The 13,450-nt window shown below is 42.0% G+C and overlaps 1 protein-coding gene across 3 annotated transcripts in view; it reads left to right on the forward strand.

The window, feature by feature from the left end:
* vps8 (VPS8 subunit of CORVET complex) overlaps positions 1-13,450 on the forward strand; it is a 164,231-nt gene that overhangs the window by 65,504 nt on the left and 85,277 nt on the right. For all 3 annotated transcript variants that reach the window (XM_070542769.1, XM_054750617.2, XM_054750618.2), the window contains exons 20-24: positions 1,177-1,223; positions 3,541-3,763; positions 5,794-5,883; positions 9,913-9,964; positions 10,099-10,141. In XM_070542769.1, the coding sequence (XP_070398870.1) occupies positions 1,177-1,223; positions 3,541-3,763; positions 5,794-5,883; positions 9,913-9,964; positions 10,099-10,141 (455 nt within the window). The remainder of the gene's footprint in view (positions 1-1,176; positions 1,224-3,540; positions 3,764-5,793; positions 5,884-9,912; positions 9,965-10,098; positions 10,142-13,450) is intronic.

Genomic DNA, 13,450 nt, shown 5'->3' on the forward strand with positions numbered 1-13,450 from the left:
AGTTAAAAAATGTATGCAGTAAAATAAATTACATTTAAATTAAATATTCACTCATTATTTTACAAGCACAGAGAGCCGCATCAGATGAATGATGTATGTGGCTCCAGAGACACAGGTGGCCGACCCCTGGTCTAAACAAAACAATCTAAAACAACTCTATTCATGAAAATTAGAGTATGTTCTAGAATGAGCCATTTCAGGGCTCGGCCACTTAAGGAAACCAAGTTGCTGCTGGCCATGCTAGTTCCCTCATAGGCTGGGCCAGACTCTGCATGAAATTAAAGGAATTCAGTTTAACTCCACTTCACCATCTATACAAAATAAACAGTTCGGTTTTTCCATTTGTTCAGTAATTTTGTTATAAATCATTTTAGAAAACTTAGACTATCTTCGCTTAACAGTGAAGAGCTGTCTTTAGCATATGTCACTCAAAGACGCAGCAGGAGGCAAACTGTGAGGAGGATCTTAGCTAACACTAACCCTAATGGTTTCTCACTAAAGCAGCACAGCTAACTGTTAGCTCCTGTGAGGAAAGAAGAAGTCATTAGTGAAAGCTACAGCGCGCTCAGAGGTTGGATCAAAAAGATGTTCCAACAATTTATTCTCCTGAGACCAGCAGAGCTCCCATGTCGGCTGTCTTGGCCTCATATTTCCAAGCGTTGGCTCAGATCATGGTCCGTTTTAAACAACAGCCGGCTGCAGGATAACACTGGCAGCACATTGTTGTATTTTACATATTGAATTGTAGATGTAGATTATTGAAAGAGCGGCTCGACACACGGGAGGAGACAAACGACTGCGATCAGCGAAACCTTTCGCTGTTGCTTTGATAGCCTGACACACGGGAGGCAACATGTGGCAGCAGCCATCAGTAGAAGCCAGCGACGCGCTCTGTCCCAGGGCGAATACCGAGTCTTCCTTTGTTTTGATTGGCCGTCAGATTGGAGGGAATGTTGGGTTATTGAAACAGTTCAAAGTTGAAAAAGCTGCAGATATGAAGTCTCACAAGGTTTTACTAGAGTTAAGTGAAGTCTTACTTCTGACTATTCTGTGTAAAAAAAAAAAGAAAGAAAAATGCATGAATGGGTTCATCCCAAACAAAAGAATATGAGCTGACACCAACATTTACAAAATAATGTGAAAACAATGGATTAAAAAATAATGTTTCATTGTCAGGATGTGATTCCAGTGTTGGTGGAGTACTGTCTGCTTCTACAGAAGGTGTAAGTAGATCACTCACACACACACATGCGCGAGCACACACAAACATAGCATGCACATGTACCATTTGTGGAACGGTCAGGCACCTCGAAGGACTACTCAGCACAATCAGGATCTACACTTTATTGCACTAAAAGAGCACACACAGCAACGGGGAGGCAGTGTTAATGCACAAGGCGATATCTCTCCCAGCCTCCAGTGTGGGTGTCTTGCAACTGCTGCCACATGACCCGTAAGCCCCTTCCTGGTGTGCCACCAAAAAAGTTCCTACCCAGAACAAGAGGTAACTAGGAACCTTTTAACAAACATTTATCACACTTGAACAAAAAAGTACATAAAAATAATACTTTGAAAATAAAAATTTGAAACAAAAAATAAGTTTTGAGAAAGTTAATTTAAATATAGCAGTTTGTACCATTGTAACAAACTGACTCAGCGACACACATGCACATGTAGACGTGCACACTCACACGCGTGCATACACACATACATGCACGCACAATATTTTTTAAACATTTTTTATATTATACTTTTTAAATGAAACTCATTTAAATTGATATATTTTTAATATTGTCCAACAAAAACATAAAATCATCAGACTTGTATATTGACCGACCTGCTTCCGGTCTTAAGTTGCCAAAATAAAATAAACTTTCTGAAAACCACAAACTGCAGACTGAATGTTTGCGTGGAGTCTGTGACACGGTCTCTGATCTGCAGCAATGATTCTTCTGAGCATTTTACTTCATCTGCTCATCAGAAGCTTTCAGCAGCTGTTTTATAAATGAGAGCAAACTTGAGATAATTTCTTATTATTGTAACATTTGTCCAGAACTAAAACACCAGACAGAAGGACATTTTCCCCTTAATAGTGGTTTATGAGACCAACAGATGGGTGACACAAGTCCACATCTCACTGCAGCTGCAGCTTCACTATCAATCACCGTCTTTTAAAGGAGCCGTAACATTAGTCTACACTCACAATAACCCCCTACAGATCCTTACTATACTGAGAACTATATTCATATGTTTTCTGGTGTTTCATAAGAATTCCTAATAATTTAATATGAAGAACTCTAATAATTTTCCGGACTGTGTAAATCTTATGATATTTTGGGTTTTGCAGAAAATCACATTGATGGTTCTTTTTTCAAATGATTTCAACAGATTATTGCTTCAATACAAATAAGTACAATATGTAACGGTCAGAGGTCACTAAAAACCTACTGTTAAATGGATACAAAGATAGACAACATTTAAGTTTCTTCACAATCGCATTAAAAATAAAAAACATAAAATAGATTTTAGCTTTTAATGTTTCAAAGGTAGGATTTATATGACTCATGTAAATAATGTGTTGAACCTTTATTTGAAGAAAATTGTGAATCAAACTGAAATCAAAAATTTTTCCTAGAGCAATCAAAATTCAACCTTTTCCTAAAATGGCAGAGTAGCTGAGAAACCTGTTTAACTCATGCTGATTGGTTGTAACTCAGTAGAAAATCACATCAGCAGACATTGTCCAAAACAACCTGCACAACTAAAAATAGACAAATTGTTTATGAAGCAGAACGAAAGTGCAATAAGCAAATAAGCACCATTCCAGTTGCTTGAAAATCACTGTTATTAAACACACAGCATCAATTTTTACATCACACAACCACACTCCCGGTCCTCCGAGTGAATTGAATTACAGTACTTCAGCAGAATGAAACTTCAAATGTTACTGTTGACACTTTTTGGCGCTGATCAGTGACATCACTCACTGCTGAAGCAGCCGCGATATGCTGACGTCTGCGCAAAGTCTCGAAAGGGCTGAATTTGTATGGAGACACAACAGCTGAGAGGACTGGGCCATCGTATCTCCTGGTCAATTCCCCTTCCCAGAATTTACCTTGAAGTTCTGACAATGGAAACAAGTCTTATGTTTGTGAAACTGGCTTGGGAATACCTTAGGATTCCCCTGGAGAAGCTGGCCCAAGTGGCTGGGGAGAATCATTTCTGGGCCCTTCTGCCCAGGCTGCTGCCACGACAACCCGACCCTGAATACGTGGAGGATGGATGGATGGATGGATGGATGGATGGATGGATGGATGGATGGATGAATGGATGGATGGATGTGGATGGATGGATGGATGGATGTGGATGAATGGATGGATGGATGTGGATGGATGGATGGATGGATGTGGATGGATGGATGGATGGACTTTACAGTAAAAATGTGTGCATTGAAAAATCATCAACTTGTTCACAAGAAATAACAACAAGCTAGAAGTTGAGATTTTTCAAGCTAAAAGGTAATTGTGTTTATTCTCCCAGTGACTTGCTTTTCAACCAGCTGTATCCACGACTGCTAGAGAACATGGCTGCTAAGGGCATTTTTCTGGAGTCGCTGGAGACACACATCGTTGCTAACCGCCTTGGTCACCTTTCTACAGCCATTCTGAGGGACCTTCTAGCTCATTACCATGATAGTGGGATGATGGACAGCCTGGAGAGATGCATTGTCCATCTAGACGTTACCAATCTGGACATACAACAGGTGTGTACTTATTAGTAATATGAGCAATAACTGTGCAAACATAATTGATCTATTATTTAAAGGGATTAAATTGTTTGTTTTAAATAAATATCTTATCAGCTTGATTTAGAATCAAACACTTATCAGGGCTCTAGAGTTTGACCACTTTGGTCACATGTGGCCTACTTTCTGAAATGTTTAACAAATAAATGGTGAACTGTTGTGGCCTATCATTCAAGGAGTAAAGTCTGTGACACTGAAAATTGTCCTGTATTTCAGTAACAGACATGCATTAGTCTGGTCTAAATCAGTCAGAGGTAGTGAAAGGCAATACCTCTGCTCTGATTGGCTGGATAACAGCCAATCCTGTGGATGTTTGTCTGAGAGGAGAGCAGGCTAAACTAGTTGTTAAGCTAAACTGAGTGGAAATGATGAGGAGAAAATATATAAACAACATTAAACAAATTTTTATGTCAAGTTAATGAATCATAAGTCCGAAAATCACTACCAGTGCTAGGGCTAGGGTGTCTACCCTGGGACTGGGAGATCGGGGTTCAAATCCTAGTTGAGTCATACCAAAGACTTTAGAAAATGGGACCCAATGCCTTTCTGCTTCACACTCAGCATTAAGGGGTTGGATTATGGGGGTTAGACCACCAAATGGTTCCTGAGCGCGGCTGTGTCTGCAGTTCACCACTTCCCCAGGGGATGGGTCAAATGCAGACGACAAATTTTGCACACTAGTGTGACAACTAATTGGACTTTAACGTTAACCTCCTGCAAGCCCTTGTCAGGAGACTGCATCAGATAATGAGCCGCATCAGAACAACTTTGAGCTAGAGCCCACTGCAGTCTTTACCCGACACAAAAATAGCACAAGGTGATCTGAATAACAACACAGAAACACATGACAGCACAACCATTAAAGTCCCATTAGTTGTCACACACACAGGTGTGTGTGCGAAATTTGTTCTCCGCATTTGTCCCATCCCCTGGGGGAGCGGTGAGCTGCAGACACAGCCGCGCTCGGGAACTATTTGGTGGTTTAACCCCCTAATCCAACCCCTTAATGCTGAGTGTCAAGCAGGGAGGCATTGGGTCCCATTTTTTCAAAGTCTTTGGTATGACCCGACCAGGAATCGAACCCCTGATCTCCCAGTCTCAGGGCGGACACTCTACGTGCTGATGTTGAACCTTCTGCTCATTCGCTGGCTTTTTGTCAGACTCTGAACCCATTCAGTAACCGACAATAGCTGATGTAACGGACTGGGTCAGCATGATATGAATCGCAACAATGCCTTGGGAAAATACCGGGCTGTTGAAAAAGGCTGTCCAACCGAACCACACCCATCGGAGTTACGCTGAGTAGTGATGTTAGAAAAGGGCCGTTATTGCTGCTCGACGCCTTAAAGTCGTATCTGTGGGGATAAAATACACAGCTTAGGTTATTCTGGTAAAACACAATTCTGCAACTATAGCAACTTCTTGAATGGATAATATAACACAGATATCATATTTAATGAAACAACTGAATAAAATTAAGCCCAAAATTATTGACTTTTGCTCATCTAGAATTTTATTCAACCAAGAAATAGGTAGAATGATGTTTCTCACGACATAACTCAACATAGTTCCCCCGGCAAGAGCTGAAGATCATAGTTCAATGACAGTAAGAGGACAACATCATCCACAAAAGCAGGGATGAGATGTTTTACACCAAGCCAGGCACCCGCCATCCCACCCAAGGGACCAACAGGCCCTTAACAGAGAACCAACCACCCCATACTCCCTGAGTGACCCTGTTAGGGACACTCAGGGAGGCTGAGGAGTGTGATCCATCTATAGTTGGAACAAACCATCCTGTTTCTCTTCTCAGTAATGGGAACTAGCACTCTGGTCTACAACTTTAAATAGTACTCAACTACAACTACTGCTACCACTAAACTAGAACTAGCTGTGTACTACTAAACTAGTCATGCAATTGCAGATTGAATTGCAGAAACCTTTCGCTAAACCTTTTCCCATTTGTGTGTCTGTATGTTTGTGTGAAGGTGATTCAGATCTGTTGGAACAACCAGCTCTATGATGCAGTCATCTACATCTACAACAGAGGCATGAATGATTACATCACTCCAATGGAGGTAAGTTCAGCACCACGATGTTGCTTTATTGGTCCTATCCAGCTCTCCTAGCATAGCTGCCTGTCTCCTGGGATCTCCTCTATGCTCTTAAGTCTTCTGGGAGACATAGCAATCCCTTTGGCAATGGCACATATTCCTGGTGGAGTAGGACTACCTGTGAAACCTCAGAGAAGACATCCCAGGATCTGGCACTCTTGGCTGTCAAGCAAATGAAAATTGTGAAGGACAGATCAACTGGCTTGATCTGAGGTTTTCTCTGGCATGGCCCAGAAAATTCAAACTATCAGTGTAGTAATGGAGTCTGGTAGTGATGGAGTGAGGATGCTGACTGGGGGTGTGGCTTTGACTGGAGAGTATGTGAACTTGGTCCAGAAGAGGTTCATTGTTGAGGTGGAGATCTGCTGGAAGCAGTGGTAGAGGAAATAGGCTCCTCGAGGATCCCCACGTTTCTACTCCCCAGATCCCCACGTCTGCATTCCATTGTAGCACAATCAGTGTAGTATTGGAGTCTGACAATCAGTTGATAAATTGTTCAGTTTGGAGTGTGATGATGTCATCAGTACAAGATTAGTCTGAAGCTCTTTGTTTTTTCTCTCAGTGCTTTCTATCGTGGCTTTCTATTTATGGCCCTCGTAATAGCAGCAGAGTGTTTTCATGATGGATAGGTTATCCACTGCTTCATTGAGTTCTGGCAGTGAAGGCCATTTTGTTTTGAAGCTGCATCAATCGGTCATGAAGATGCAACCTTCAGATTATTGGAATTGCCAAGGGTCCAGTTCAACCACAGAGGTGGCAGAAATTTTCAAAGAGGTGCTACAGCTGGAAAAGAAACGAGTCGTCAATCGTGCCCATTGTAAGGCCAGCAGACAAATGCCAAAGCACAAGCTGTTGTTTCTAAGTGTGACCTAGAGGGTTGGATACTTAGATCCTAAACCGTAGGTAATAATAACCCTTGATGAAAACAGCAGAGGCTTATTCACAAGTTTAACACTTTTATTTATAAGATACAGCACATGAGATTTTATTGAAAACAACCCAGGTCGGGATAAAAGGAATAGGCTAAAACTCCAAACACTAAAAACCCTACACACGAGAGGAGGGAAGAGCGACGACAATGCTGGCCCTGGGACTACACACACAATGCCATCCAATTACTATTTAAAAGCACAAAGCCGCTGTAGGGAACCGACACAAGAGACAATAATATAAAGAAAAACACTCAGTGCTCCTGTTAACTAAAGCTCATACACACGTCACCCAGAAGTGAGTAAAACCCCCGACAAACCCCTACAGCGGATACTCTAAAAGAACCTAGCCTCCCAGAGACAGCACTGTGCTTAACGCTAACCACCCGACTCACAAACAAGTTTGCTTCCTTCCCCCTCTAGAGGAAACTACTAATAAAAATAGAACCGGTAAACGGTTTAATAAAAGAACTAGAAAAGATTTAATAAGAGAACTGGAAAAACAGTAGCAGGCTAAGGTCTGTGAACAAAACACGCATTGTTAGTCCTATTCTAACGAACCATAAAAATGCTGTGAATGTTGTAAACCAGTACCTCATCGGCCGACCGCTTGCCAATGAAAATTCCGGCTGTTCACCCCTCAGTCCTGCTCACACTTCATAAAAAGAAACCGATTAAAAATATAACCGTTAACTAAACTGAAGCAAAGCCAGGTCACTCACCACTTAGCTGCACCCACGTCCGCACCCAAAGCGAGGCATTCCGCTTTTGCGGCTAGACCCCAGCTGCCCTAATTATAGCAGCCCTCTGATTGGACACCTGGCCTCCCCTGTGTCAGCGGCATGACACGTATAACCAGAATTACTTCCGGGAACTAAGGTGACCCGGTTACATAAGCCACATCTTTTCCAAGACTGCGCAGAGGTTCTGACCCACACATGTTATCAAAGCCTGCTTTGCTACAATGGGGCATCATTTCCAGTCTCCACTGACTACACTGCAAAATTAGCCAAGGCTAGAGCTGTGTTTACTGATGTGAGGAGGCTTCTGCGAGGGCAGCAGGATATGCGACATGGCGTGCTCGTCCCAGCAAGGTTCTGTGTCACTCTCAATGGAAAGAATTAAATTTTCACTGACCTGGAAGCAGCCATGGTTTATGTGAATAAAAATATCATCACCAAATTGGATAATTGAAGGCTTTGGGGCTGATGCAGCCATGGTACATGGCTAGTTAGGTTAGGTTGTTTAAAGACATTCTGTTTTTGCTTAACGGACCTTAGGTGATGGCTGTGTTCTGAGTGGTGTCGTTTCCGGACACCGGGGCGGTTTTTGCTAGAGAGATGGCTGCGGGACTGATGTTGTAATGGTTGTCCTCTTTTTTTTGTTTTGATTTTTTAATTTATTTTTTTGTGTATTTTGGCTGGTTGAGATATTTTTTTCTGTTTTCTATTTGCGAGACCAACCAGGAGCCTGTGTGGCTGGTAGTCTCTGTACAAACACAGGTATGTGTGGATGTTTTGTTGGGAGGGGTTGTTATCTCCAGGTTCTGTTGGGAGTGTACTGGATCTGTATGGAGATGGGTTGTCAGTAGTTTGGGTTTCATGTGTAATGAAGATTATGTTGATGTTGTGTATGCAGTGGGTACGGAAAGTACTCAGACCAGGTCAATTTTTCACTCTTTATTACATTGCAGCCATTTGTCTATTTCTTTCATTTTTTTCCTCATTGATGTACACACAGCACCCCATACTGACAGTAAAACACTGAAGTTTAGAAATGTATGCAGATTTATTCAAAAAGACAAACTGAAATGCCACATGCTGTGACACTCATACACTCACTAAATTTAACTCCGGTGCTTTCCATTTCTTCTGATCATCTTTGAGATGGTCCTTCACCTTCATTGGAGTTCCGCTGTTTGTGATTATACTGATTGGACTTGATTAGGAAAACTACACACCTGTCTATTGAAGACCTTGCAGCTCACGATGCATGTTAGAGCAAATGAGAACCATGAGGTCAAAGGAACTGGCTGAAGAGCTCAGAGACACAATTGTGGCAAGGCACAGATATGGTTCAGGTTGCAAAACAATCTCTGCAGCACTGAAGGTTCCTAAGAGCGCAGTGGCCTCCGTAATCCTTAAATGTAAGACGTTTGGGTGACCAGAACCATTCCTAGAGCAGGCCGCCCAGCCAAACTGAGCTACTGGGGAGAAGAGCTTGGTTCAATTCAATTCAATTCAAGTTTATTTATCACCCAGCACCAAATCACGACAAGAGTTGTCTAAAGGCACTTCACATAATAAACATTACAATACAGGTCAATTCATTAAGCCAATCAAAAAAAAGTTTCCCATATAAGGAACCCAGCAAATTGCATGGAGTCACAGCAATCCTCATACTAAGCAAGCATGCAGCAACAGTGGAGAGGAAAACTCCATTTTAACAATAAGAAACCTCCAGAGGATCCTGGCTCAGTATAAGCAACCATCCACCACGACTCACTGGGGATCGAGAAGACAGAGCAGACACACACACACACACACACGCACGCACGCACGCACGCACGTACGTACGTATACACCAAGTAGTGTTTCTATGGTTACATTGTGATTTCTTAGTAAGTATTCTATTTGGTGAGAGATAAACTTTATTGTATTTATCCTAGTGAATCTATAATTAAACGGGTACACTAGTTTTAGCACATTCAATGTCAAAGAAAGCAATGTAAAGTAAAGGGAGAATGTTTAAGTTTTTAGTAACGGTGTTCAAGCCGATGCCCCTCCTCCATGAGGGCACCTCAGCTCAGCAGAACATCATTGTAGCTTCTTCTGGGTAGATTTGGGTTCAGACTCTTTGAAGGATAAGATCAAGGTTTCTCTAAAAACGTGAAACAAATGCTGTGCTTGAAGATGGATTTAAAAAAAGTAGCCGGAGTACCACTGATGGTCAAACTAGAAGTCTAATTGTGATTGAGTTGCTTGAAACAGATGCTTTTTGAAAGAAAAGGCAAAAAGACATTAGCAGGGAATTTGTAAACATTTCCTTTCTTCTTCTGTTTCAGAAACTTTTTTCAGTGATTAGCCCCAGAGTGAAGCAGGGCAGAAGCCTCACAGGCAAGTCTACAAACCACAGTTACTAAAATGTATTTTTCTGTTTATTTGTGTTACTAATGTGAAACATCTTAAGCCAATTGTGTTTCAGAATTAACTTTCATTTTTAAATGATACATGCTTTTGCTTCTCTTCAGATGAGGATGTGGTGATGGGAAACAAACTACTGGTTTACCTAAGGTAAAAAAAAAATCATCTTTACTGCTCGCTTTATTTAAGAGACATGTTCTGGTTTTTCTTAGGCGTACTCGCTCTACTGAACTTGTTCATGAAGTTTTTGTACAAATTCCCATTCACATAAAGCATTCCCACTAGCCTCATTCTGGACCGTCATTACCATCCACACTGAGTCATTTCAGGGCTCTGTCACTACAATGTTTCTCAATTATTTTCTGCACTGCACCCCCTAGGATAGATACAACGGTGGGCTGCGAGGGGCTGGTATGGCTCCGCTAATGAAGAAGCGCTGCTATAACACAAACAAGCTGTTGCTGTCCACACCCACCCATCCCCTAAAAGGGTGGGGGTATTTATCACAACAAAAGTGGGGAATTAATAATTTGGATGTTTTGATTTAATGGTCGAATCAAAAAGGGACACCAAGAGGGGATTTACCAGGCACCACCAAAACCACGACTCGCATCAGATCTGGAAGGCTCTGATTGGATCAGAAAAAGGAAATGTGTCATGTGATTCTTAACATTACGTGTGATCAGTCTCTAGTGGAAACATTTAAAGTTATATTACTTATTATAACTACTGATCATAAACATTGTCATTTCACAGATTAGTTCACATTTTATTATTGGACTAACACTTTGTTTGATTAGCTTTATTAAAAATAGAGTTCTTCTGATTTATTAAAAGAAAGAGTCATTTGTCTTCATTCTACTCTTGAGCTGGAAAGGAAGAAACAGTTTAGGAGCAGAGCATGAGACCTTGAGCAATATCTCATGCAGATTAGGTTTGTGTCAGAAACTTCTGGTTTTGCTTTGAGCAGAGCAAAACAGAGCAGGGCCTTTTAGGTCAGCGGATGAAAAGTCCCCACCATCCTGTTTATTCTGCATCCTGCAGCGCTACAGATCAGAACCGCTGCAGATACGAGTCACATTACTGCTACAAGTTTACGGCAAGCCGTTGTAGTATATAATTCAGAAAATTAGCAAACGCTTCTTTCTTTGAACATAATTTAAACTGGATTATTGCCAACCCGTACATTATAGGCATGCCACCATTACATTGTTAGCAGCAGAAATTAAATGCTATTACCATTTCCAATACAAATGTATGTTAATGAAATCAAATCAAATCAAATCAACTTTATTTATAGAGCGCTTTCACATGGCCAAAATGGACAAACAAAGCGCTGTACACCAATAAAATGCAACACAATAGGACAGAGATAAGACCATTAAAATATATTAATAAATCCATTAAAATACAGAAAGAAATCCCTGTAAAATACCGTAATAAATCCTATGAAAATACAATAAGAAATCCATTTTAAAATACAGTACAAAAACCTGAGTGCCAGTTCACAGTCCATATCCGGCCTACTTCCCCCAACTTCAAAGTCCAAACGCCAGCGAGAACAGATGTGTTTTCAGTCTTCCTTTAAACGTTTCTAATGACGTGGCCTGTTTTACATCAGCTGGCAGCTCATTCCAGAGACTTGGTCCAAGTACTGAAAAGGCTTGACTACCACGAGACTTCAGGCTGTACCTAGGCACAGTTAGTAATCTCTGGTCAGCTGACCTAAGGGAACGCACCGGGACATGTTGATGGATGATATCAGAAAGATATTTAGGAGCCCCTGTGTTTAACGCCTTAAACACAATCAGGATGACCTTAAACCTGATGCGATAAAAAACAGGGAGCCAATGCAAGGCACGTAGGACTGGTGTTATATGTTCAGACCTCCTGGTAGATGTTAACAAACGAGCTGCAGAGTTCTGAACCACCTGGAGGCGTGCTACTGGAGCTTGTCTAAGCCCTGCATATAGCGAATTACAGTAATCCAGCCTGCAGGTAACAAAGGCATGGATTACAGTTTCCAGGTGCTTATGGGACAGAAAAGGCTTAATTTTCGCAATGCGGCGTAGATGAAAAAAGCAAGATCTCACAATACCGTTCACCTGAGCATCAAATCTGAGATCTGCGTCCAGTTTTACCCCTAAATTAGAGACCACCGCCCTCTGATGCGGTGCCAGAGTGGAAAAATCAAGCCCTTGGGCACCTCCTGGGGTCTTTGGTGGCGTAAACAGAATAACTTCAGTCTTGTGTTCGTTGAAACACAAGAAGTTCTGAGCCAGCCATAGCTTGATGTCCTCCAGGCAGTCCAACAGAGGTTGAATGGTGCATAAACCATCACGCTTAATTGGAAAAATGACCTGGCAATCATCAGCATAAAGATGGAATGACACATTATGTTTACGAAATAGTTCACCCAGGGGTAGGAGATATAAGGAGAATAATAGTGGGGCCAAAATCGATCCCTGGGGAACTCCCCACGGCAGCTCAGCCAGATCGGAGGAACAGTCCCCCAACCTCACACAAAAACTCCTACCAGTCAGGTAAGATCGTATCCACTGAAGTGCCTGGCCCGTAATGCCAACAGACCGCTCCAGCCGGTTTACCAGGATGTTATGATCAACGGTATCAAAGGCTGATGACAGGTCCAAGAGCACGAGAACCACAGCATCACCGGAATCATTAGCCAATAAAATGTTATCAAGGACCTTAAGCAGCGCCGATTCAGTGCTATGAAAGGGTTTAAACCCAGATTGAAATACTCTCCAATTCCCCATTCCTGAAGAAAAGACATCAGTTGGATAAACACAGCCCTCTCTATGATCTTTGAGATGAAAGGGAGTGTAGATACAGGTCTGTAATTGGACAAGATTGTTGGGTCCAACCCTGATTTCTTAAGCAGAGGTCGTACCACCGCCTGTTTTAGGGGAGTAGGGACTTCCCCAGATATCAAGCTGCTATTTACAATTTGCAGTACATGGTCACCCACTACTGAAAAAACTTCTGTCAGTAGCCTTGCCGGGAGAACATCAGTTACCGCCCCCATTGGCTTAAGTCTCATGACCAGATCCTCAAGCTCTGCAAGAGTTAATGGTTGAAAACCCTCCAGTGCCTTTGGAACACAGAGATCTGCAGAGGGGGCATGCTTAAGTGGTGGAATAGAGGCCCTTGTCACCCTTACCTTCTCCACAAAGAAGTCCAAAAAGTTGTTACATGACTCAGTGGAGTACTCAATCGCAAGGGGCTCATTGACATTTAAAATAGGGTCAACTGTCTTAAAAAGTATCTTAGCATTCTGAGAGTTTATGGAGATTATGTTTGCAAAGTACTTTCTCCTTGCATCTTTCACAGCCTTCTGATAGCCAATCCAAAGACCTCTCATTAGGTCAAGCGAGCTCTGGAGCCCATCCTTTTTCCACCTCCGCTCGGCCTTCCTGCACATCCTTTTCAGTGCTCGAA

The sequence above is a fragment of the Nothobranchius furzeri genome, chromosome 12 (genome assembly GCF_043380555.1).
Source record: "Nothobranchius furzeri strain GRZ-AD chromosome 12, NfurGRZ-RIMD1, whole genome shotgun sequence".
In the NCBI taxonomy this organism is placed as follows: domain Eukaryota; kingdom Metazoa; phylum Chordata; class Actinopteri; order Cyprinodontiformes; family Nothobranchiidae; genus Nothobranchius; species Nothobranchius furzeri.